The sequence below is a fragment of the Heliconius melpomene genome, chromosome 21, assembly GCF_056956725.1.
Source record: "Heliconius melpomene rosina isolate 202511_hmr_F chromosome 21, ASM5695672v1, whole genome shotgun sequence".
Taxonomy (NCBI): Eukaryota; Metazoa; Arthropoda; class Insecta; order Lepidoptera; family Nymphalidae; genus Heliconius; species Heliconius melpomene.
The window spans coordinates 7,569,150-7,594,662 of NC_140409.1; the positions used below are offsets into that span (position 1 = coordinate 7,569,150).

The 25,513-nt window shown below is 31.5% G+C and overlaps 1 protein-coding gene across 4 annotated transcripts; it reads right to left on the reverse strand.

Annotated features, from left to right (window-relative positions):
• Positions 1-81: 81 nt before the first annotated feature.
• On the reverse strand, positions 82-25,513 carry trc (Serine/threonine-protein kinase tricornered). 4 transcript variants are annotated; one of them, XM_085205623.1, is made up of 11 exons: positions 25,186-25,513; positions 22,955-23,035; positions 13,690-13,822; positions 13,071-13,218; positions 12,696-12,806; positions 12,228-12,469; positions 11,060-11,199; positions 10,161-10,332; positions 5,920-6,084; positions 5,536-5,699; positions 82-4,893 (listed from the first exon to the last, which is right to left on the reverse strand). In XM_085205623.1, the coding sequence occupies exons 3-11, from the start codon at positions 13,809-13,811 to the stop codon at positions 4,778-4,780; spliced, it is 1,380 nt and encodes a 459-aa protein (XP_085061749.1). In that variant the 5' UTR covers positions 13,812-13,822; positions 22,955-23,035; positions 25,186-25,513; the 3' UTR covers positions 82-4,777. The 4 variants fall into 4 exon arrangements, with proteins under 4 accessions (XP_085061749.1, XP_085061746.1, XP_085061747.1 ...); XM_085205620.1 differs by having other exon boundaries at positions 10,161-10,344; XM_085205622.1 differs by having other exon boundaries at positions 4,631-4,887; positions 10,161-10,344.

Genomic DNA, 25,513 nt, shown 5'->3' on the forward strand with positions numbered 1-25,513 from the left:
CAAATTTATTCAATTTTAACATTATTGAATGAGTAGATATCATTTTTAAGGATAATAGGGTATAAATAATTGTACACGAAATAAAAAATATCAACTTTTATATTTTTAAGACAGATGTTAAATAACGCAAATTAAACAAATTGTAACGGAAATAACCTTGATTTTTAACCTAAAAATTCATTTACGTACCGAACTAAGCAAAACATGTTCTTTATAAACAATACAAACATACGAACAAAATATGTTAATTGAACTGTAGATATTAGAATAAATAATACTTTCATTATTAAAATAATTGGATAATTTAATTAATATTTTTATTTCTATTTTAATTAGTATCATAATTATAAATTACTTTATTTTTAATTATAAAACTAATTTTAATTTAAAAAAAAAAAAAAATTCAAGAAAATAAATAAGAAAAAATTATATAAAATCAAATAGTATAATTTTCTCCATCAATAACAAATAACAAAGCCAAGTAGGTTAAATTTTATAAAGAAAAGCGTCGGTCGCTTCTCCACGTAAGTATTCTTATATCTCATTACATAGACAATGAAAATGAACACTGATTTGTAAAGAGTGCGAATAACATTTACATATTAACTGACTGTGCGGATATGTAGGAGCGACAGAATATGTTGTCGTTTATATCTATTTACTCACATTCGCCTATAGAAGACAACGAAATCCTACTTATACACATTATAAATGTGAATGTTTGTGAGGGTGGATGTTTGTTCCAATTTAGCTCAAAAACTACTGAACGCATTTAGACGAAACTTTACGACCATATAGCTTATGCATCAGAATAACACATAGGCTATTTATGAGAATATTTTGTATAGTTTGGTTGTAATATAAAAATAAGTTTAAGCGGGCGAAGCCGCGTTTAGGTCACTAGTCACAATATAAACGACAACATACTCTATAAAGTATTTAATATACAAAAGAATATAAAAACGTAGGTGTACATTAGTTAGGTATAAGTTAAATTCATTTCATTACTCAATAATATTATGTAAAGAATTTCTGCTCATTCCATTTGGTCGCTCAACACCCAACACCCATTTTTCTTATAAACATAGATTTTGTTATGAAAAATTCCATTTCTTTATTGCCGGTTATTTTTCAAAATGAATTATATGCCATACATTTTTCAAGATTAACGTGAGTCTATTCGAAGAAATTAACATTACATAATAATATAAATAAATTAAATGGTATATAAATTTAGTAAACCCATGTTTTTATGTCCTTGTTGCAGTGGAGGTGTCACCGGTAAGTTATTACAGTCCAATAAGTCGCGATTGCATAATCTATAATGAAACATGAATATCGGAACTGCACAAGCCTAACTAACATGGTGCCATATTCTACAACACAAGACAAAATTCATCGCGTTGAAACGCACATAAATATTTAGTTGGACACTATCAAAGACGTTAGTACATCTACTGAATTTAAGTTAAATTTAAAACAAAAAATATCAGGCTCTGAACGCAAGCTTGGTAGAGCCGTTGCGCTACAGAAAAAAAATATTAAACTAACTAAATAATTTAACTAAACCATAATTAGTTCTAAACAAATTGAACGATATACAGTTAGAAATTATACAACATCGATATTTACCATTACTAATCTACGGGTACTACACTATAATAAAAGCAAACAAAACGTAAGGAATTTCATTCTGTACGAACAGTGTGTTCGTCGACCTTAAATAGAAGATATTAATTTTACATAAATCCTGGAACACATAAGTAACACGACATTACATTACGTTGTATGGGTCGGTAGTGGCTGCGGTATCATACACAGCTGAGGCCAAAACGGCCGCACTTACGTATTAAATACATATTACATTTAAATCATTTTACAACAAGAGAGAACATTATTTATGTACTAACATTATTATATTAGGTACACTTACATCGATTTCATCTAAAGATAATTCATAGATGTCACAAAATATACGATCTCAGAGTTGGCAAATGCACGAACGCCATCATTAAGGTATATAAATATTTAGATAGTAGACAATTACGTACAAATCTTATGGTCACGTGATCCAAACACACAAGTTCATATTATGGTGAGAGTAGTTATACACGTGCAATATGTCCCCCGCTGACAGTAATGTCAGTAAATATGTCAGTACATCACGAATCGAGTGAAGCAATTGAATGATTGTCATTATGTTTATTTTGTACTTACACTAGAGGCAAGATCTACCGCTAAGGAATAAGACCACTAGATTCATCTAAACACGTAACACTAACGTCACAGATATTTCTTATTTCAATTAAAAACATATTTTATAAAGGAATTAGAAAATCTCTAATTGGTTCACTTCCCGTACACAGCTACCGGACAGTTTCACTTTTGATATTTAACATGTTTGGTAACATTATAAAACGTGAAGAGATGTTGTTGACGATCTATACATATTGAAATTGACTTTGTGGCGACATAATAGTGTCATTATTGAAATTTTACGAAAATGCTTGTTCCATCATTATATATACTCGTATATTTTAATAAATAGTGTTTTCAAATTTGAAATCATTACTGATTATACAGTCGTTATTTTGTCGATTTGATAATAAACATATATGTATATATATAATACTATTGATAGTAACTCAATTTTGGACGGAATTCTATTTTATACATTTTCCAATATATTTGTTCTGAGCAATAATATTATGAAATATACTATTTACATAAATAATGTATGAATATAAACGTTATATGACTATTTTATATGTTAAGTGTATTTTAATTCGTCCACTAGTCACAAAAAATGCTAAACCGGTTCAGCCCATTTTAAATAGTCTATTTTCTAGTCCAAAGATTGAGTGTGGGCAGAATCGATTATAACATACATACATAATGTTTTTTTTTTTGCAGGAACAAGCATTTATCGTTGTAAAATTATACAATAAAATCACATCAAGATTTTTTAAAGTAAATTTTGAGGAAAAATTAACAACATTAAAAATTTCTCTACAGAAGTGTTAAAGTACTGTTGGTTGAGGTTCAATACTTCATATTCTATAATATAATGTGTGAAAATATACAATTTGTCATAAATAATATAGTTCATTTAAACAGAAAATATAAAAATAGCAGCATAGAGCAAGTTCACATCACAGCTTATCAATGATATAAATACATATTTGTATAACGGAAATGTACTCAAGAATCAAATGTTAGACGCTCACTATTCTGCTCGCATTTGGCAAGACATAGTGCTAATAAGCTCTGAAAGGTAAAAATGAAATGCGAATTTACATCTACATACTACAATAATACATCTTTCATAAAAATGGTATGATATTATGTGTAAGACAGTAACTGACATCAACTCCACGTATATCTATCTAAGTTAACAATATTACAATCGTTATCATTGTTCCACCAATTTACTTTTAATAAATAAATAGATAAAGCAATGAAAAAAACCTTAAACTATCGAGTAATACATTTGCACAAGACTTACGCAAGCCATGGAGTCGACGTCACTATCTCACTAATAGGCATGCCTCATAAAATATGAATATATAAGAAACATGACCCCACAATATTATGCCTGAAAAAGTAGCGTCTAAATAGAGAGCATTCAAATTTCAAATGAAACTTAGCGAAAGTTATAATAGAAACAAATACATTTATTTTACAATAATAATAATGTTCATATGTGTATATTATATTAGTAAGTACTGTGTAATAAATATAATAAATATTAAAACCCAAAATATCGATTTTGTGCGCATATATCCAATAAGTTTAAAGTGTTCTTTTTAATTTTAATAAATATCAACACCGATTCATTTCATTGTAATAAATTTGAGCAATTTTTTTATAATCAGCAATAAGTTAACTTCGAAGCGCACCACTCAATTTAATTATTATCTAGTTCATTAGTGATCCCATTAGAATTTCGTTGCATTCAGTTTAAATAAACATGTATAAATAGAAATCTGAATTAATTATTTTATAAATTTTAATAAAAATATATCTTGGTTAAATACAATCTGGGGCCAAGTTTCATTTGATGATTAATGCTCTACGTTCATAGTACGTTCGATTTTTACAAACTTTTCAGTGTAAATTGACGCTCAAACTCATTAATAGAACGATTTAAAATGTTAGTATCTGATGCCAGAGCCAGAATGAACACAGGTACACCAGTACTTAGTTGGTCATCTGTTGCACTTCACTATGATATTGGTTCGTATGCTGCTAGTACTTGTTCTCCATTATAAAAACAAACATATGACATAATATAGTAAAAAAACAATATAGTTTTTCATGTATGAACATACACGTGGTTACTGTAGCTTCAATGTTAAAAAAAACACATGAGCGAAAATAAAAAAAAAATACAATTCTTTATGACATTATAATACATTGATATTGTAAAAGAAAAAAAAAATAGAAAAAATAGATATTGTAAAAGAAAAAAATAGAAATAAAACAAAAATTACAGTTCATCATGAAAAAAACTTCAACACGTAAAATGTACATGTGTAAAATTTTCCAAATTTAGTGGAGTACAAGTATAGTTTCTTCATTGGTTTACAGTATCTTGCAACACTACATAGATCAGTGTAGGGGGCTGTGATACTGGCGTCTTCTCTCCTCTCGAATCATTAACAACGAAACATAAAAAAATCGAATCGAGTTACAATATCGTGCAGCACTTGATCGGTGTACGGGGTGGTGGTGGGGGTGGGACGTACACCGGCCAGGCGGGCTCTCACACTGGCACTCATTTCTTGGTGGGCGTCCCGCGCTGGGTGAGCCCCTCGAAACGCTTGAACGTATAGTTTATGAACACCCAGTCCTTATACGCTATCTCACCCTCTTGGGCAATGGGCGCTGATGCTGGAAATAAAACAATAATAAGTCCAAGACGATTTATTATTAGGGATGATAGACGACTCTCCTCTATATATGTGTTAGTTACTATTTATATATGTTTTCTTGCTCCTCATACGGATAGGATAACGTTATTAGGTTGCGTTAGTAAAAAATGATTCTAAAATGAGGGCAAAGAAATTATTATTTTTTATTATTATTATAATACCGTTATGTAACGGTAATAAAATAAATATCATCAGTTTAGGTTCTTTCTTGGAAGTAGAATAGAGTGGTATGTGACGCATTAGAATATTAATATCTTATGCCAATTGATATAGGTATTCTATTCTAATACATAATTCTTACTGCAAAGCCAAATTTAATAACTTTTGATTAATTCACTAATATATAAACGAATATATATTATTTTATGGATTACCATACAAAAAAAATTAGGTAGATATCATTTTCACTCCTTTGCTATGGCATCAAGATAAAAGCCTGGTAGTGAGTGCCGCTAATGAACACGCAATGTCTCGGAAAGTTCGGCGAAAGTGGGGAACGGAACATTATATTCCTTCTGCCTACCCTGCTGTATGCGGGATACAGCGTGAAACTGATTTTATGATATTTAAAACATAATATCATAGGAAACATTTCACTCACGTATTTCGAGCTTGACATCGGGGAACTCGTCGAAGTTCGACGTGTCATCTATGGAGCGTACGTCGACCGAAATGGCGGCCGGACGCTCGCGCACGTGGCTCCAGTCCACGCCGCGGAAGAACGGAACTGATTTAACATCCTCTATGCCACGCTGTGAACCTAGCCTGGAAATATTATTAAGGAATAAGTATGGGATTAGATCTTAAGTTTTAAGTGCCTAAATAGATGGATAGATGTTAGTTGTTGTAGTATAGTTTATACACCAGAATGATATGGCTACAATTTATGTAAAGATTTTGAACAATTTGACTATAATATTATAATAATAACTTTAAACGGGCGAAGCCGCGGATGGTTCGTTAATATTCAATTAAAAAGGTTTACCTGCGATCAGGTTCCGAACAGAAGCGCAGTATCGTGTCTCTAGCTTCTTCGCTAATTGGAATTTCTGGAGGGAAAGTCAGGGATTCCCGCCAAGACATCACCTTCCTGTATGTTTCTTGTGGCGACTCGGAGCAAAATGGCGGATATCCTATTAACATTTCGTACCTGGAACGTTTCAATTTGCTATTTATATAATGTAGAAATATAATGTGAAAATTGTAATTACAAGTACATTTAATTTTATATTATTTATATCTACTACATTTCGCAACCACCGCTTAATTATTATTTAAATTCGAACAATTAAATATCATTTAAAATTAAATTTACAACGACAATGTTATAATGTTATTTATATTATTATTTATTTATATTGTTACTCAATAGTCACGTGAAGTTTAAATAATGCAAATAAATAAAAGAATACTTTAAAAAAATACTTTAAAAAACGGCAAAATAATACTTTAAAATAAAATAATTCCACATTTTTTAATTCTAAATGTAATTTATTCATATTTTCTTTACGCATCTCAGGTGTTTACATTTTGTGCCCGTTTCCGCCTATTATACAGACAATGCGTGTTGAATGCTGGACCCAAAGCAAATTAAAAAAATATATTTTATAAAATTATATTAACGTTTAAACATTTTTTTTATAGATTGGTAATTAACTATAAAAAATATAATTTCTATCTTTGAAATTACTTCTTAGTGCCGTGAGGCTGTCGTCGCGCAGCAGCACAAGCGTGTAACTGTAAACGCGACGGTTGTGTGTTCGATTCTCACTCGGGGGAATAAATTATTATTATTTTCATATATTCTTTCTGGTAACAAGGCATAGAGCGGCGTTGTGTTCCGCTAGTCAACACTCTATGTCTCGAGAATTCAGCGGAAAGTGTAGAACGGAGAGTCAACACTAGATTCCCTCTGCCTACTCTGAACACAGCGTGAAGCAGATTAAACTAGGCCGCTGCTCAATAGTAGTAAGTTGTATTACGAAATAAGGAATACGATATATAACGGAAATTGGTTAATTACCACCTTGTTTGATTGATACAATAATAGATTCACGCCTGCCGTAACAATAGTTGACATTCGCCATATTTATAGTGAATTTTAAACAATGTCATGTAGGAAGAAATAGGAAGTGCGCTCGATCCAAATATTTATTAAAAACGTTCGCGAATGCTAATTTTTGTGTTATTAATCCTAAATTATTTAATAATTCTTTAAAAAATGTGGTTGGTGATATGGTTATCTATAAATCTTTTTTTTCGGCTTCATGCAGCGGGGAAATCTGCGTGACCCCCACGCACCGCCGATTTTTCGCGACATTCAACACTGCGTTATGTCTTATTACCAGAGCGCAGAAATGAAAATATATTATATTTCATTTCCCTGCGTGAGAATTGAACCCAGAAAGGTTGCGTTCACATACACGCACTTTTGCTACTGCATCACGTTGGCGTTAAATCTAACTTTTCACAAAACGTAAATAAATACAAAAAGTAATGATTTTCTATAATAAATGAACAAATTTTAATATAAGCAGCAGAAAAAAAATGTCATATAGAAGTTGTACTTATACAAAATATGCACAAATTAAAATATAGCTAAGCATGTTAATAAACAAGTTATTTGAAGTTAAGAGAAAATTAAGTCGTTATATTACGGCGTCTTTCACTTTCCACCTATTTTAAGAGCACAATGTAATTCGCATATGGCAGCGGAACTTAAAACTATAATCACCAAATGAAATAGGTATTTAAACAGACTGGGAAAAAGGGATATTCATGTTAGAGTAATTCTTCGTACTATTTTTAATACGAAAATAATAATTAGAAAAATCTATACGAGAGCTATATAATAATACATTACTTTTTTATTTATTTTCACACAAAGATAACATCATGTCAATTGCTCTCTCCAATATCCTGCCTACTATTCCGGACACACCGTGTTAGTTTGGAAATTTCACGCCGCCGTATTAACTTAAATATAATACAACTCATGTGTCGGACTAAAACCACAATAATCACAAGTACTTATATTTATTTTTTACATTTTCTACCAAAATGTCATAAATTTGATAATGAGGCAGTCGTGGCAGAGAGGAACAAAGGTGTGACCGCAACACAACGGTTATGGGTGCGGTAGTATTTTCATTTCTTCACTTTAGCACCGAGGCCAAAACCCGGCGTTGCCACTCAACACACAATGCCTCGAATTCGGCGGAAAGTGGGAAACGGAGTTTCTTAATCTCATAACCGTACGCGGAATACAGCGTAAAGCCGATTTGATTTCATTTTATGTCATAAATATTTTTTCCAAAAGTTAAAGTGAAAAGAAACAACTACTTATATATAAAAAAAGACAAATATTATAATTTATTAAAACACAGGTAGCTAAGCAATTAAGCAATAGGTAAAAACAATAATTTTCTAAGCATGGCATATTTCGCATGGATGCGTTTTCGCGATAATTTGAATAATTATTTAAAGCCATTTAACTTCTAAATTTTATCTTTTAATGATAAAGTGATAAAGTGATTTTGTATTATAATATACATTTAGCCATAGCCAGAGATAACCTAGTTTCAAAGACCTATGTTGAGTATTATGATAACAGATGAAGCGACATACTTGTTGCTTCAATTTCTATCTAATGTAGTAAATAAAGCTAGCAACACAATACAAATATATTGAAAACAATAAAAGCCAATAACTTTTACAATTTAAAAAGAAAACAAAAATGAAGTTTATTATTAAATTAATATATTTAAGAGACAATTAAAAAAAACAACGGTAGAAGCAAAATCATACAGCTAAAAAATAAGAAGCGTATTAGCTAATAATAAATAACAACGCTAGCAGCTTTTTTATTAAAGTTACGTCTGAATTATAATATAATTTTTTTTCAGCATCTAGCAGGTTACGCATAAGGTTAAGGTACTTTGTTCTCCTCTTTCAGTTGGATGTTGGAGGCGCCCCGTGATGAGTGGCGGAACTAAACGCAGCGCTTTGCCTTGTTAGCAGAGCGAAGAAATTAAAATATTCATGAATAAATAATTCATTTCATTGAATGGGAATCGAACCCACAACCGTTCTGTGTCACATGCTTGTCACGCTACGACGGCCTCTACTATAAAGTAAAATCAATTTTTAAATTATGATATAAAAGTAAGCTAGCTAGCTAGGTTCCTATGATATAAAAGTAAGTAAGCTAGCTTTATGCAAATAAAAAAATAAACCAGGCTTGATGCATAAATTAAAACTCAACAAAGTTCGCTAAGAAAAGCTAAAACGGATCACAAAATCGCTATTATAAAAATAAGCATGTTTCATTGATATAACATATCACCATGAATTATCTTTTATATTACATATCGCATTTCGCTTAAATTTAAAATATATTTACTAATTAATAAATAATGGGCTCGACGGCTTTTAATTTATGATTTAAATATTAATGATTCGAACTTGGGGTCAACCCAATATACAAAGTAGAAACTTATTTTGGATTCTTTTTTAATTTCACACTTTTCCCATGTAAGAAGGTAGGCAGGGCGAATCGTATAAAGACATTCCCCTCCGCTCTTTGGCGAGAAAAGACCCTATTCTATTACGCCACGGGAGCTTCTTGAAGGTTGGATAATCATCCACACAATAAGAATTTGTTATAACTGTATATCACAATAGGGAGCGATCGCGATTTCCTTCGCATAAGCTTTATGTTTTTTGAGCTTGCATTTAGACCTCTTTTCATATAGCATCGCAAATTGGGCCTTTGTTGTAATATTATATTTTGTTATTTATAAAATAATCGAAAATCTAAAATCGAAAGGTCACTCACTCATCACGAAATCTCAGAAACTACATGTGCTAGGAATCTGAAATTTTGCATAGGAGTTATTTATAGGACGTAGGTGCTCGCTAAGACGGGAATTTGCAATATTCGATTTCTAAGGGGTTGTTTTTGGGGTCGAAAGTTTGTATGAAACTTCGTTACTACAAATGCTAGGAGTCTCAAATTTTGCATAGACGTCACTAGGACGTAGTCATGGAGACAGAAATTAATAACAACATAGTTCACGCGGATGAATATATATAATTATAATCGGTTCACATTATTAATTTAGAATAATTTACTAAAAGCGTAAGAAATTAATAAAATAAAATTCGCATATTATACATATAATTAAGACTACTTAAATTAATATATTATAGAAAAGTAGCACTCACATAATAACTCCTAAGCTCCACCAGTCCGCCTGTGGCCCATATCCGGTCTGTAAGAATACTTCAGGTGCGATATAGTCCGGGGTTCCAACGGTAGAGTAGGCGAGTGCCCTTCTGTTCCTCTTCCAAGACTCAGCCCGACGTTTTGAGTCCATCGGCGAGCTCGACGTTGATACTGAAAAGAAATCTGTCCTTTATATTAAGCGGGGTGTTCAAAACATTTGCAATGATAGTATGTTGTTTTATCTTCACGCTGTATCCCGCATATAGCAGAGGAGACAGAGAGAACCTTGTGTTAAGACACTCCTTCTCAATTTTCGTGGCGTTGCGTATTGAGCTGAATGGCGGAGCTTAACGCCGAGCTGTGTTTTATTACCGATGCGAGAAAATGAAAATAATTCATTCTTCCGAGTGGGAATCGAACCCATTAACCTCGCGTTTACAGTTATCACCAACCAACTAAATTTGCTAAATTCAATTGGAGAATTTACTAAATGAAAATGGAATTACATTCATAATATTATTAAAATTCTAAGAAGCAAAATGATCTAAAACTATATTTTTGTTACCTTTATTCAAAATGTATTATCATTTTTAAAATTAATATTAAAAATGAATTCTAATATAAAGACAATGCTTTCATGTGTGGGGCCATTCATGATTTAAGTAACATATAAAGGGGAGTGGGGGACGAAATGTGGCAAGGGGTGGGGTGGGCTAGGTTCCTAAATTTCGTGACATCACATTTCAAGACATAATATACAAAAATAAATTTGGTATTTCTATTTTAGTACTTCTATATTTTATAACTTCTACATATGAAAATGTAAAAAATGAGACATGACAAGGACAAATAATATAATTTATGGATATTTGTTCCTAATATAAAAAAACAAACTTACTGAAATCTGAAGGTGTGGCCCGCGACAAGTCACGATAGAAGTCAGTGCGATGACTTTTCTTCAGTCCCGTACAAAGGCCGAAGTCGCTCAGCTTTATGTGACCACGAGCGTCCAGCAGCAGGTTATCTGGTTTTATATCCCTGAAACATTTAAATATGTTCTGTAATCCACATGTACAATAAAATTGTAACTAATCAATTACTGTATATAGAAGATAAATGAGAACAACAAAAACGATTATTGATGGTCTTTGTAAATTTGATAGAACCGTAATCAATGATTTTTGATAATAACAAAGAAAAAAATTGAAAGTAGCGGGACTCAAACCCGCACCTCTTGGACGTCCTGGCGCTCTGATTGTAAAGTTCTAGTAACACTTAAAAATATTAAAAATGTGTGCTATAATCTATATATATAAAATGGAAAGGTCACTCACTCATCACGAAATCTCAGAGACTACATGTGGTAGAAATCTCAAACTTTGCATAGGAGTTACTTATAGGACGTAGGTGCTCGCTAAGGCGGGAATTTGCAATATTCGCCTTCTAAGGGGTTGTTTTTGGGGTCGAAAGTTTGTATGAAACTTCGTTACTACAAATGCTAGGAGTCTCAAATTTTGCATAGACGTCACTAGGACGTAGTCATGGAGTCATGAAATTAATAATAACATAGTCCACGCGGGTGAAACCGCGAGCGGGCCGCTAGTATTTTATAAAAATAAACATTTCCCATGACGATTGAATCGGAAGAGCACAATTAGTTGTCAGTTTGATTAAAAATCATTTAACACCTAGCTATAGGTACAATTTTAAAAACATCAAAATCTATAACTAAACTAATAATGTTCATTTATTATTTAATTGGCGTATCGAGTACGTAAAGTAAAAGAAAATTGCTTGACGGCATAACAAGACAGCATAATGTCATTCCAACATGAAAATATGACGAAATGATAACAGGAAAGAACACCGGAAATTTAACATTCGTTATTATTGTGATATATTTAATATATTATTATGACAAATTTGTAAGAAATTTACTTTAAGGTTTTTTTTTATATATTAATATTCTTTATTGCACAAAACATACATAAGAAAATAATAAAATACATTTTGTTCGCAAAGGACAAACAAACTGATTCCCTAATGATACGTAATATTTATTTTACCTATGAATGAATCCAAGCTTGTGAATGCTGTCTATAGCTAATGCAGTCTCGGCAACATAGAATTGGGCACACTCCTCGCTCAGCGTATCTTTCTTCATCAAGAGAGTCATCATATCACCACCAGGCAGGAATTCCATAATAAGGTACAAGTTCATAGGATCTTGGAAACTGTAATACATTTTGACCACCCATTGATGATCGGCTTCCACTAGAATGTCACGTTCGGCTCGTACGTGGGCCACCTAGAAGGATAAAAAATAAATCAGGTTCATGCTGTGTCTCACATATAGCAGGGTAGGCAGAGGAAACCTAGTGTTAAGACCACCAGAGCCGCAAGGAAAAATTGCTTTGTTAGGAAAAAATTTATTGTACAAAAAAATCTTTATTTTGTTTTCCTTGAGATCTTAATGTCATACCTAAACTTAATTACATTCTTTTGTCACTAAGAGCATATGTAAAAAATATTACCTGTTCCTTTTCAAGCATATCTGCCTTCCTGAGTATTTTCATAGCGTATACATGGCCAGTGTCCTTTTTCTGTACTAGCCTAACTTCTCCGAAGGCACCACGGCCTATCACCTAGCAAAATAATATATATAAATAAATATACTTAATCAATTTTCGATATTATTTCTTAAAAATAAAGATATTTTACATTAAAAAACATATGTGTGTAAACTGTAATTACGACGCGATTAAATTTGTTACTTTCCTTATATTGCTTTTTTTTTAATAAAAATAATTTATTGCCTTTAATCTATTGGTATTATGTACTATTAATTTTCACCAATATATAGACACAACATACACAATCAATTTTTAATCTATTAAGTGATAATTTACCTTTAAAGGTTCGAAGTCCTCAACCCCCAGCCTCGATCTCTTGAGCCTGAGGAATTCTGTCTCTTTCTGCGCATGTTGTTGACGCTTTTCTTGCTTTTGACTCTCCGTTAGGCCCTCGTCTTTTAAAGTCTCCTCTAACTTCTCCAACCTGGATATTCAATAACAGTCAAGTATGATATATTTTTTCATAGTAAATAAAATTATTTTTGCGCCACTATGGGAATATTTCGCTTCACTTTTGCTAGAAAGGAAAAAGTTCAATGTTCCAGAAAAATGTGTATGACATTTACAATATTGAAATGAGTAAAACGATGATGTTTTAAATTTCTTGTGCCTAATTACATAAATTAAAAACGTCCAAACACAAAAAATCTAAGAAATAGCTACCTCGTCTTGGTAAAGTTTTGGAACTCTTAATGGAATAGTTATTTAAATTTATATTTTCATTTCCTCGCTCTGGTGTCGAGGTAAAGCTCAACACGCAATGCCTGCAAGAATTCGGTGGTAAGTGGGGAACGGAGTGTGTTTACAATTAGGTTCCTTCTACCTACCCTCTGTGTGCGGGATACAGCGTGAAGCGGATTTGTGTCAAGACTTGAGAATAAGAAAGCAAAATTACCTCTGTTTTCTCTCATAGTGTTGTGTGATGAGATTCGTATAGAAGTTTTCCAAGGTCACCTTAGCCTTGGTGGCCTTGTCGAGGGTGTGTCCGCTAAAGCGGATGTTATCTGTGCCAGTCATCTCCAGCACCCCTGCAACAATATTAAGATAAATCCTTACAATTTGCTGACCAAATTTTAGTAGCATTGTCATTTATATATATATTTTTATTAAATTCATATATATTTCACAATTTTTAATGCTATAATGGTGGAAATATTTAGACAGTCAGCCATTACTAAATTTATAGGCATTTACAAAAAATATCTATAAATTTACAAAATGGCGGTCATGACAGAAAAATTATTAACTTCAATTAAAACCTAAATAAAAATTTAAAAAATCCAAAGTTTTCTATGATATTACAATAAATTTATTAAAGTAATTCCCTTCAGAAAGTTGATTTATAACGGAGATGATCAAATTAATCAGGTCAAAACTTGTTTGTCTTTAGAAAGCTATCCAAGAATTGGTGTATAATATAATTTGTCAAATATACATATAAGTATTTACGTAGGATCTAACCAGGTTCGTCGTCGCCAGGTTTTGGTTTGTAGAAGAAACAAGCTTCGAAACAGAAATGCATCATAGATTGCACAATGCTAAAATAGGACGTATTCAGCGCCAAAGGGATAAGAAGCGAATGTGAGCGGTATCGTTGTTTCTCATTAAAAAAATGACGTCACAGAGACCTGTACACCTGCACCTGCACTTATATTTGATTTTCACATAATTAACATAATTATAACATACATTATATTCAGTTAACACAAATTAGCATTGATATTGAAAACACTGCGCTGAACTAAATTTTATATTTTTTTAGTTAAGGTGTTCATAAAAAATACCAATAACAACGTTGTAAACAATAAATAATAATATATGAAATATTTTTCCTTTCTTTTTGTTAATAATATTTGAATTTTTATTTGTTTTAATTTTGACGCGATAAAAAAAATTCTGCGTGTAAACTCGTATAATTATATAAGTAATGTGGTCAAATATGTTTTCAAAAACATTATAGCGTTCTATAGATAAAAAAATAACTTAAGAAATATAGTCAATACAATAACTAAACGCCTAAACGCCGCTAGCTGTTTGACCGACTGCGTGCAATACTGATTATGTCGCCCTACCTACATATGCCGAGTTTTGTTAAAGAAGGCTATTTAATGGTTTTTCATTATGGTAGGAAAAATAAATAAAATTAAGGAAATTAAATATTTTCGAAATCTTCTATTAAAGTTCTTGTATTTAAGCAATTAAAATTTCATGTTCAATTGAAACTATAGCTACATTACTTCGTCTTTGCTGGTCTACAATCTGGTAAATGTTTACAAAACGTAATTTGTGAACGTTGTTTGTGAAAACGTAAATTTCTTAAATTATAGTAAAGAAATTCACAACTTCGTGTGTAATATTTACTGCAACATTTATTATCAAATAAATAAATGTTCAGATTTAATTGTGAAAATAAATCCAAAAAAAATCATTAATAGTATATAGTAAAAAAAAATAAAAGTAATAGTAGTGTAGTAATAACCAACCGAACGAAATTTTCACATATCTCATTATCGATTTTATTATTTAAAAAAAGAACATAAAACTGTACACCTGTAATTTGTTCTGTGTGACTAACATCTGATATGCAGTCAAATATAATGGAGGCATATTTCATATTTGATCGTTCAATATATTTTTAACCTTTTAAGGAAAAAAGGAACTCTTATAAGATCACTTTGTTGTCCGTCCGTCTGTCTGTCAAGAGCTTTTATCTCAAAAATGCTTGGAGATATCGAGTAGAAATTCAAACCTACGGCCCCATGGTTTCCAGAATATAATTAATTTCTACAATTACTTGAAAAAAAGATGTACCGGTTACATAATAAAAAACGCGTATTTTGACACTATAAAAAATGAAAAAATTAATAGAGTACTTCTGGTTGACCTAGAATTATAAAATTGGTAAAAGCATCTACAGGCGGTACTAGTCCCGGAAAAAAATCTGAAAACTGCCTCAAAAAGAGGGAAATAATTGGTATTAAAACCGCTACTTCAAGTGAGGTAACAGATAACAGAGGTTTAGCTAAGCTAGGCTTGAATTTCAGAAAAAGCTCGAGATCTCCAATTTTTGTACGGAACCTTCGGTGGGCGAGCATGACTCGCGTTGGCCGGGTTTTTTTTAATGATTGTGCAGAGCAAATAAATTATTATAAGTAATATTTATAAGCTGTATCTACCTATTAATATAATTACTCGTCCCCGTGTATTTTATGATAGCAAGACTTTTTGTTTACATTTTATATATATATATTTTTTAATTATTTTACACTCTTATACATATATAGTAAACGAAGAAATATTAAATTATATCGCAAGGTTAATTTATTACGATGTTCGTTCATGTTGTGACATTTTTACATTAACAAAAAAATCTTTTCTCAGAAAATTATATTTGAACAACATAGAAAGTATAAATGTATCTAAAGTTTTAAATTAATGATATTAAATATTAGTTCTTAACAATGATTAAACTATATGCACTATTTATTACCTATGTTTATAGATATACATAGATAAATATAAAATCGATATAAGCTCTGAAGAGGCAATATGATAACAGGTGACACAATTTCTCGTTATTACTGCTCTACTTGCCAGGCGGACATGTTTACCGTAATAAAATTTCAATATCATGCATCGCTCGCTCCCAATTGATGATATCACTCTAAAATGTCAACTTACCCAACACCTCCTCCTCTTCCTACCTCGTATATAGTTATATCAGAGATATAGTTATATCAGATACAGCATGAATTGACTAGATTGAGGCCATCTTGCCGCTGTGGTACAAGGGTACGACTGTAACGTGATGGTTGCGGGTTCGACCGCTTGTGCGTGGAATGAATTATTATTTATTAATATTTTAATTTCTTCTCTCTGCCATCAAGACAAAAGCCCAGATATGAGCTCCGCCACTCAACACGCAATGCCTCGAAAAATTTGGCGGAACGTGGGGAACGGAGTCTCTTAACACTAGGTTCCCTTTGCCTACTCTGCTATGTGAGGGCAGAGGGATACAGCATGAAGCCGATTTATTTATTTTTTATATAATATCTACGTTTCTGTAAAATAAAAGAATGGTAATTATACTGTTAATAATTACCAAACAATAACAGACGGCACTTTTCAATTTTATAATTATATAGGTCCATATTATGTTTGGAAAAGCCACTAATTAATTAAAGTATATGAACCACACTTTTAACGATATATCAATAAAATTACGCACATGCTCTACTCGTGCATGAGACAAATATATTGAATTTATTACCTAGTGACCAAAGTGTGACTGTAAACACGACTGGCTGTGGGTTCGAACAAATGAAATATTTATTTACATTTATATTTTCAGTTGAGTTCTGCCACTCAACACACAATGCCTACAGAATACGGCGGTAAGTGGGGAACGGAGTGTCTTAACACTAGGTTCCCTCTGCCTACCCTGTTGTGTGCGGGATACAGTGTAAAGCTGATTTAATTTTTCTATTTATATAACTAGTGGCTTCCCGCAACTTGATTCGCGTGGACTTTATGATTTTTGCCATGCTGCTTTCATTTACCAACCATTGTGATTGAAATTTGCAGAAAATAAGGAAAGACATTCCGTTCTCCGTTTTCGCTTGCGTATTTGAGATGTACCTTTTTTTTCAATTAAAATTACGCACCATACTGAACAAATTTCCTTAAGGCGCCAATTGGTTATTATTTTACAGGAAAATTTAACAGGAATATTATAGTTCTTCATCATAGATTCCTAAGCTTTAATTTGTATATGCCAATGAAAAATGTCTTTCACATTTCATTATTTCTTATAGTTCTGGAGTGTTATGATTCTTCATCAAAGTTTCAGATCTTCAGCTTTAATATAGGTAACCGTCTAAAGTTTCGTCTGCTTCCAATTTTTTTATTTAATCTTATTTGATATAATTTCGAAATAAAAAAAATATTGGCCATTTTGGTACCTATACAGAACTAATAGAAAAATTTTATTTTTTTAATATTTGGGAGTACTTCCCCGCGTGAATTCCGATTCCTCGGAAATGCAGAAATACGAAGTAGCCTCCATGTTGCAGCATCGGGCCGAATTCATTCGATTACTATAAGACTTACCCTTACCCTTTCTTATCCAGCCAGCGTTACCAAAATTTTACTGTTTATTAATTTTAATATTCTTGTAATTAAAATAACAAAATAGTGTAATAGCAATCCTTATTCTGACATCGTGTCTTCTTCAACTCTAAATAATCGATACTTATTTACATAAATATGTACTAACGCCAATGTGGCTATATGGCATTTTCAATAAGAACAGTTTTGGTTATATCATTTTAATTAATAAAATCTATCTAACCTGCAATTAAAAAAAAAATGTTATTTTATTAAAAACATAAATGCGTACGTACACATAACAGGTAATTCATAATTTTGTAAATATTAAATCCCAAAAGGTTTCGCAACGTTCAGTTCTCAAAGTCTACACTTTCAATCCTTTGTTATCTCTGACTTCCGAGTTACATCAGTATTGTCGAGTACTGAGAATAAGACAGATATTTTTACTTAGTATTTTGTTAAATCAGCATGTGGATGTAAAATATAATATTATATACTTGTATTTATGAAATTGTATATGGTGATAAATTCAGTTTATTTATTTTATATAGCTTTGTCCCCAAATTTTGAATCTTTTGCACTAATTTCTCTTAACACAGAAATAACACAGACATAAAAAAAATTAAACTTCTATATTAAAGTATTTTCTTTAATCACAAGTCGAAAAACTCATTAAAAATTTTGATTGTGACGATAAACTTAAGTCAAACCCGATTATTCACTTATCACATCTAGGAGCGCCTGATCGTTCGTAAACTTCCACTGTAACGTACATAAATAATATAGAATTGTTTCATGTCCAAATAAAATCATGACAGATTCATTATAAATATTAATAATGCATATCGGGTCGGTTAATATGGGCGATTGGAAATTCTGGGAAAACACAGGAACAGTTAGTTGGAGTGGCCAGGAAAATCAATACAGCCGTGTCGACAGAATTGATGGCTTATATTAATTATTCGGGATATTTTATCAGCGAGCTTTCAATTTGTATTTATCATGAAAATCTACGTCGTAAAAGAACACATGTATTTTCCTACGGAAACAGGTAAAAATGAGAAAATGAACCCGTAAATAAAATATGACGAAAACGAAGTTGCGACCTAGACAGACGAACATTATGAAATGAAGGTTTAAAATTACTTAGGTAAACGTCATATTATATTAAAACAACGAAATTACTTATTACTTGTGATAAGGGTTAATTTGGTTATGAAATTATTCTAAAATTAAATTTGTGCTCTTTAATAATTTTTTTACATCACGATGTATTCCGCATGTAGTAGGGTAGGCAGAGGGAGGCCAGTGTTAAGACACTCCGCGAATTCTAGAGGCATTCAGTGGCGAAACACAATGCCGCGATCAGTCTCGACACCAGAATCGTGGTGGGGCACAAGCGTGTGACTATAAACGTGACAGGTTGTGGGTTTGATTCCTACTCGAGTAAATGTAATATTTAATATTTTCATATCTTCGTTCTTTAATGTATTTATCAATTATTCAGAACATTAAATAAATAATGACATTCATTTTGCCCTCTGAGTTCAGTATGTACATTTTTATCCCCAAAGCTGCTTGTAATGAATGATATATGCAGTTCGTGTTTGTTTTGACCTAAATTACTTCCAAGCCAGCAAACCGCCTCGAGGTGTGTTGGCTATGAAGAGATAGGAGACACGTGAGCTCTTATGTATATACTTAGCTTAAGTTTACATAATAATTAAGTTACAATAAATAGCGCCCCGACATGAGAAGAAAAATATACTTTAACTTAGTAATTGGAAAATAGTACTTAATAATAAGCACGTGATTGTAAAGTCCAATAAAAAAGTGTAACAATAGTTATCCATAAAAAAAATAACAATAGGTTCAGCGAAACTAAGGTAAAAGTATATTGCGGAGGCTTGGGTAACGGAAGCGTGACCTTCGAGCTGTTTTATATATATATATAATCTATTTTTGTGTCAGTTTTTACTGAAATTTAATTTTTTTATATTTGTTACAGAATTAAATAGGATTTCGTTTTTTTTTTTTCATGGCAAAGTCAAGGCAAACGAGGGTACATGTCACCTTATCACTGGCGATATGACTATTATCACATTATCAGTTACATAAATACTTAAGGACAGACTGGTATTATTTAAGTGCTCAGGATTCCTATATGCGTCTAACCTTCCTGGCCTTTTGCAAAACATTACCCACATTGCATAGCATAATTCATATAAATTATAAACAGTGTTATTTAAGTTTTCTTGTCCGTAATTTACTTTTAAATATACATATAAACTTATCACATAGAAAGATTTAAAAATTCATTATTACAGATGAATACTCTACACGTACACGGATTAGTATTTAAATAACATTAATTAATTAAAATTATTTAAACAGCATTAACATTTATGGTTTATATATGTACCGATTTTACTCTAGGATTATATAAAAAGCCCATCCCGGGGCCATGAAATGTGAAAATAGCAGTAAAAAAAGTCCTACACGATATTTACTGTGCGAAGTCTTTTTACAAAGAGCATAATTGTTTTTTTCTATTGCTATTTCTTATCTTCTTCTTCTTCCTGGCATTAATCCCGGCTATTACCAGGGTCTGCCTTCCTACTTAACCTACTCCACTTTGCACGATCTTTTGCGTCCTCGGTGGTTAGACCATTGGCTCTCATGTCCTGCATCACGACATCCAACCAGCGCTTCCTTGGGCGTCCGGGAGGTCGCGCCCCAGGAACTAGTATAGCAAGGCACTTGCGTCCGACACAGTTCTGAGGCCGGCGCGTAACGTGGCCAAACCATCTCAAGCGACGCTCTTGGAGCTTATTTCTTATATGGTGTAATATGTCATGTAAATGTAATTATTTTATAAGGGAACAGTAGAGGGTAATAAAACGGATGAATAATAACTTTTAAAGATTATTTAAAATTGATTGACATATATAAAGAGTGATATGTGGTAAATCGCCAAATTAAAACTATAATACTGTATAAACTTAAACAATGAGAGTAGCGTATGATGAAGACGGCACCCAATGCTGCACCTTATCCGATCTAATCGGGGGCAACGAATATAGTTTTTAAATATAAACATGTCATTCATATACTTTCCATCTGTGCTACGATGGCGTCATTTCTTTATATTTTTTATAAATATTATGTACAAATATGTGTCGTCATTTGGTGTGAATTAGATCATAGGTGTGTTTAATAGATTGATTTGATTATACCGACACGATATAGAACCGACCGGAGGCCATCATGCCTTAAGAGTGTGAATGTAACGAAACGGTTATGGGTTTGATCCCCACTCGAAGGTATTATTTATTATATTCTTAATATTTTCACTTCTTCGATCTGACACCAAGGCAAAATCCCGGCGTTGGGTTCCGCTACTCAACACGCAATGTCTCGAAACTCGGCGGAAAGTGGCGAACGCAGTGTCTGTACACTAAGTACCCTCTGCTAACTCTTTTTGGCTAAATATATAAAAATATTATTAACTATTAGGTACATATACATAATATATCCTATGAACGAAGCGAAAGAAGAAACGTCTGGCTTTCCCGTAATCAGGTAAACACAATTAAGTGGTATATATTTTATGAATATTTTTAATATATGGGAAAAAAATAAGTTAAGAAATCTTATAGATTTTTTCATAAATATTGATATAGAGCTTAGCTATTATTTAGGTGTAAATGGTTTTCACGTCAACGCTTATTGAGAGAACAAACAAAAATATGTCGATTACAAGGATATGAAGTCATTGTTAGAGGTGTTTTTTTTTAATTTACTAATAATAAATTAGTCTTACATCATAAATCCTTATATGTAAAAGTTGTATGTATTTATACATAATTTAATTATGTGCCTCTAATATTTGCTGTAAGTTAGGTGATAAGAGGAATGAAATTTCATTACATTCTCAGCTCTTCCAAGTTATCCCTTGGATATTTATATCTCCATCTATATAATATTTTTTTAATCTTTACACTGTATCTCGAATATTGAAGGGCGAGTCGTGGGAACCTAATTCGGGAGGTCTTTGTCAATTTACCAGGGAGAAAGAAAATGAAAATAGCTCATACGGGTGAGAATCGATCCCATAACCGTCGCGGCCACAGTAAAATTCTGTGCCGCTGTGCCACGACGGAGGCCGTCGTAATTACGTATAATTTCAACACAAATATTTCACATAAACGACACATGAAGGCTCTTTTGCTGGAGTGAGCAGCGTTTGTTAGCGGCTGTTGCATAAGTCAGTACATCTTAATTAATACCACATAATATAATTTGTTAGATCTTCAACTTACGTCACTATATATACCGTGTGGAATTTAAATTTGTTAACGGTATATTACTTTTTACTTAGCTATTTTAGTTATTATAACAATTTTTTTTATAAGAAACGCAGCAATAAGAGACTGTACAGATATTCATATAAACTTTTTTTCGTGATTTGGTAGATTCAAAACTTGGATTCGTAATAAGTACAAGCTTTAGTATTTTTTATCAGATAGATATTATTAAAGCCGAGAAACTCTATAATGTGGGAAGGTAATGGCGTGAGGTTACGACAGTAGTCTAAGGCCTAATGCATATTAGTCGCAAAGTTACAAAGAATTTACATATAATATATTAGACAATTCTCAAAATTGCATACTTGAAGTATGCAGAAGATTTTCTAAAATATAATTTTATATATGTATTTTATTTTTATTTATATGATTAAATCATAAAAAGTTTAAAATCTATTTTTGTCATATACCGTCATATATTCATAAAAGCGAGGCCAGTCGTGGCGTAGGGGCAAAAGTATCTGACTACAAACTATAAGAAATTTATATATTAATTTCTTCGCTCTGCTGCCGAAGCAAAGCGCGGCGTTGAGTTCCGCCACTCAACACGCAAAGCCTACAGAATTCAGCGGAAAATAGGGAATGGAGCGTCTTAACACTTGGTTCCTTCTGTCTACCCTGCAGTGTGCGGGATACAGCGTGAAGCTGATTTTCTTTTAAATAATATAACAGTCAATATCTTACCCGGGGGCTGGGGCGCTGGGGCTGGAGTATCTGGGGCCACCGTAGTGCCCGTGTTGCTTTTACCCCAAGACACGGCTTATTCTAAAAATAAATGTGTAGTATAATAAAAGAACATTATGTACTTTCTATTTAATAATATTACAATCCTATAAAAATTATATCATTTGAAAGATCAAATTGAGTTAAATAATACTTTTTTGTTTGTGTCTTGTTTACACAAAAACTTTGTAGACTAATACTAACGTTTGTAAGTTGAGTGACAATCGTGACAAATGAATTAACTATTGTAAGTAACTATTACCTTGCCAGTATACAACACTATTTCAAGGTGATTCATAAAATAAATTAACTCTACTAGGTATCTCTATAAATTTAAAACTAATTATTTTATAATTCTACAGATTATATTTAATATAATTTTGGACAAATTAAATAAAAAAATATATATATATTTCTTAATATTGTAATATTATATCAAAAAATTCATTTTGAAAAATAAAGAGATTTCACTGTAATAACTCTTGTTTGTGTTTTTAGTACATACCAATTATTTCCCTGACAATATAGCCAAAGTCAGCTGTCAGAAACAATAAGTTCTACTTACTTTATAGGATAAAACAATTTAAAGAGGAAATCATTCATCAGAAGAATATATTTCGACATCAACATAAATGTAAATAAATATATATCTGTGACTAAAAACTCAGTTGAGTACTTTGATTTATATAAACTAGCTTTTAAATTGAAATATTGAATACATAATGTTTGAGGCATTTGTGATGCAGTAGTATAGCTGACTGTAAATGCAACAGTTATGAACTCAATTTTCACTTGGGGTAATCCATTACTTTGATTTAAAATAAAAATCAAATTATTTGGACTAATTATTATCCTTAAGTACATTCAAAAACAGAGTATCACAATTATAATATGTATAAAGACATGTTTTTAAAATATACTGCTGAAATCATAAAATAAAATATATACATAATTAATATTTTGAATGCTTAGTAAAAGTAGTATTCCCAAAATATTCAAATTCTGTTTTTCAATTTGATTGAACTTGTTACACTACTCTTGTCACATATATATGTATCCAGTTGGCAGTTAGGATAATTTTGAATCCATAGAATAAAAAGGTCCTGACAATCGAGTCTCTACTGTACCTAATCTGGTTATATAACAAAACAAAGAGCAGCATATACCGCACATAATGTCTCTAAAATTGAACAGTGTGTGAGGAATAGTGTAGTGTCTTTCACTAGATTTACAAATTTGTAGTAAATTTAAATAGTTTCACAAATTTTCTACTTTTAAATTAGATTATTGTAAAGAATGAAATAATTAAGTTGGGACAATTCATATAGGATAATCTGTCCCTAAATCAAACAGTTAGTACAAAGATCAGTTTTTATCAGGTTTTAATAAATATATATACAAAAATGCATTTGACAAGTAAATATTATATTATATAAGATTAAAATATGTAAAAATACTCATTAAGACATAATTTAGTTTTAGGTTTTAAGTTTAAATCATAAAAATTAGAAAATAATTGACTGAATGTCTATAGTGTTATCAATTTTTTAATTAAAAAAAGATCAGTTTTTGAACTGTGTTTACACAAATGGTTTGAAATATTAATAGAAATATAGTATAAAGATTGTTTTCAGTCTAAAATAGATATTGTTATCTTTCTTAAAATGACAAGCCTAATAGACCATTAAAATAAAATGATATCAAGTAATGTTTGATACCATTTAGCAAATAATCACTGAATAACATGATTGATAATTGTGTTTGATTGGGTATAGTTAATTTTTTACTAAGTTTAATACATATATGATATGTCAGTTTAAAAAGTACTATCTAATTATCGATTATTATTTATTATTAATCTCAAAGTGATTTTACATAGTATGAAAATATTTACTAAATAATTAAATTGCTATTACTGGAAATGAGTTCAATTGCAACTAGGAAATTTCACGGTTCGCAAACTGCTAATAAGACACCACGACAATTATAACTGGAAGAGATGATTCACAGCCAAAAATAATGTGTGTCGCATTTTATAATAATATTGACCTGGAATCGAATAGCAACACTCCGTATGGCACAAATCTATCATGATATTTATAGATTGTACAGATTTATTATCAATAACTAATGTTTTGATACACGTAGGAACGCGACCTCGACTCAAGTGAACATTGTTGTATTTTACTCACCTTGCTTGGACCTTCTACACAAAAAATCTTCTGCTAGCAAGCCAGTTATCAGAGCGCACTAATAAATAAACAGCATAAAAACAGTGTATTGCACAAGCAGGTTAAAATCGATAAAATAAAATCACAATATTTTATATTATAATGGTGTCACTGAACTTCTGTCCGCTTGGTAATTCCCGACACGGGCTCTGACACTAACAGTGGTTCACCGTCGCAGATAGTTAATACCTTTGTTAAACGAATTATGAAAGTGAAGTAACGGGATTCTACATGAGAAACCAATGTACTTTGCACAAAGAAAATGTCAGGCTGGCTCACAGATAAAAAA

Excerpts from the sequence above, each read along its gene's own strand:
- trc (XM_085205620.1), bottom strand. The coding sequence starts at position 13,811 with ATGACTGGCACAGATAACATCCGCTTTAGCGGACACACCCTCGACAAG. Across the intron at positions 12,807-13,070 it reads AGGACTTCGAACCTTTAAAG|GTGATAGGCCGTGGTGCCTT; the intron begins GTAAATTATCAC and ends TTATTTTGCTAG. Across the intron at positions 11,200-12,227 it reads AAGCTTGGATTCATTCATAG|GGATATAAAACCAGATAACC; the intron begins GTAAAATAAATA and ends TAAATGTTTCAG.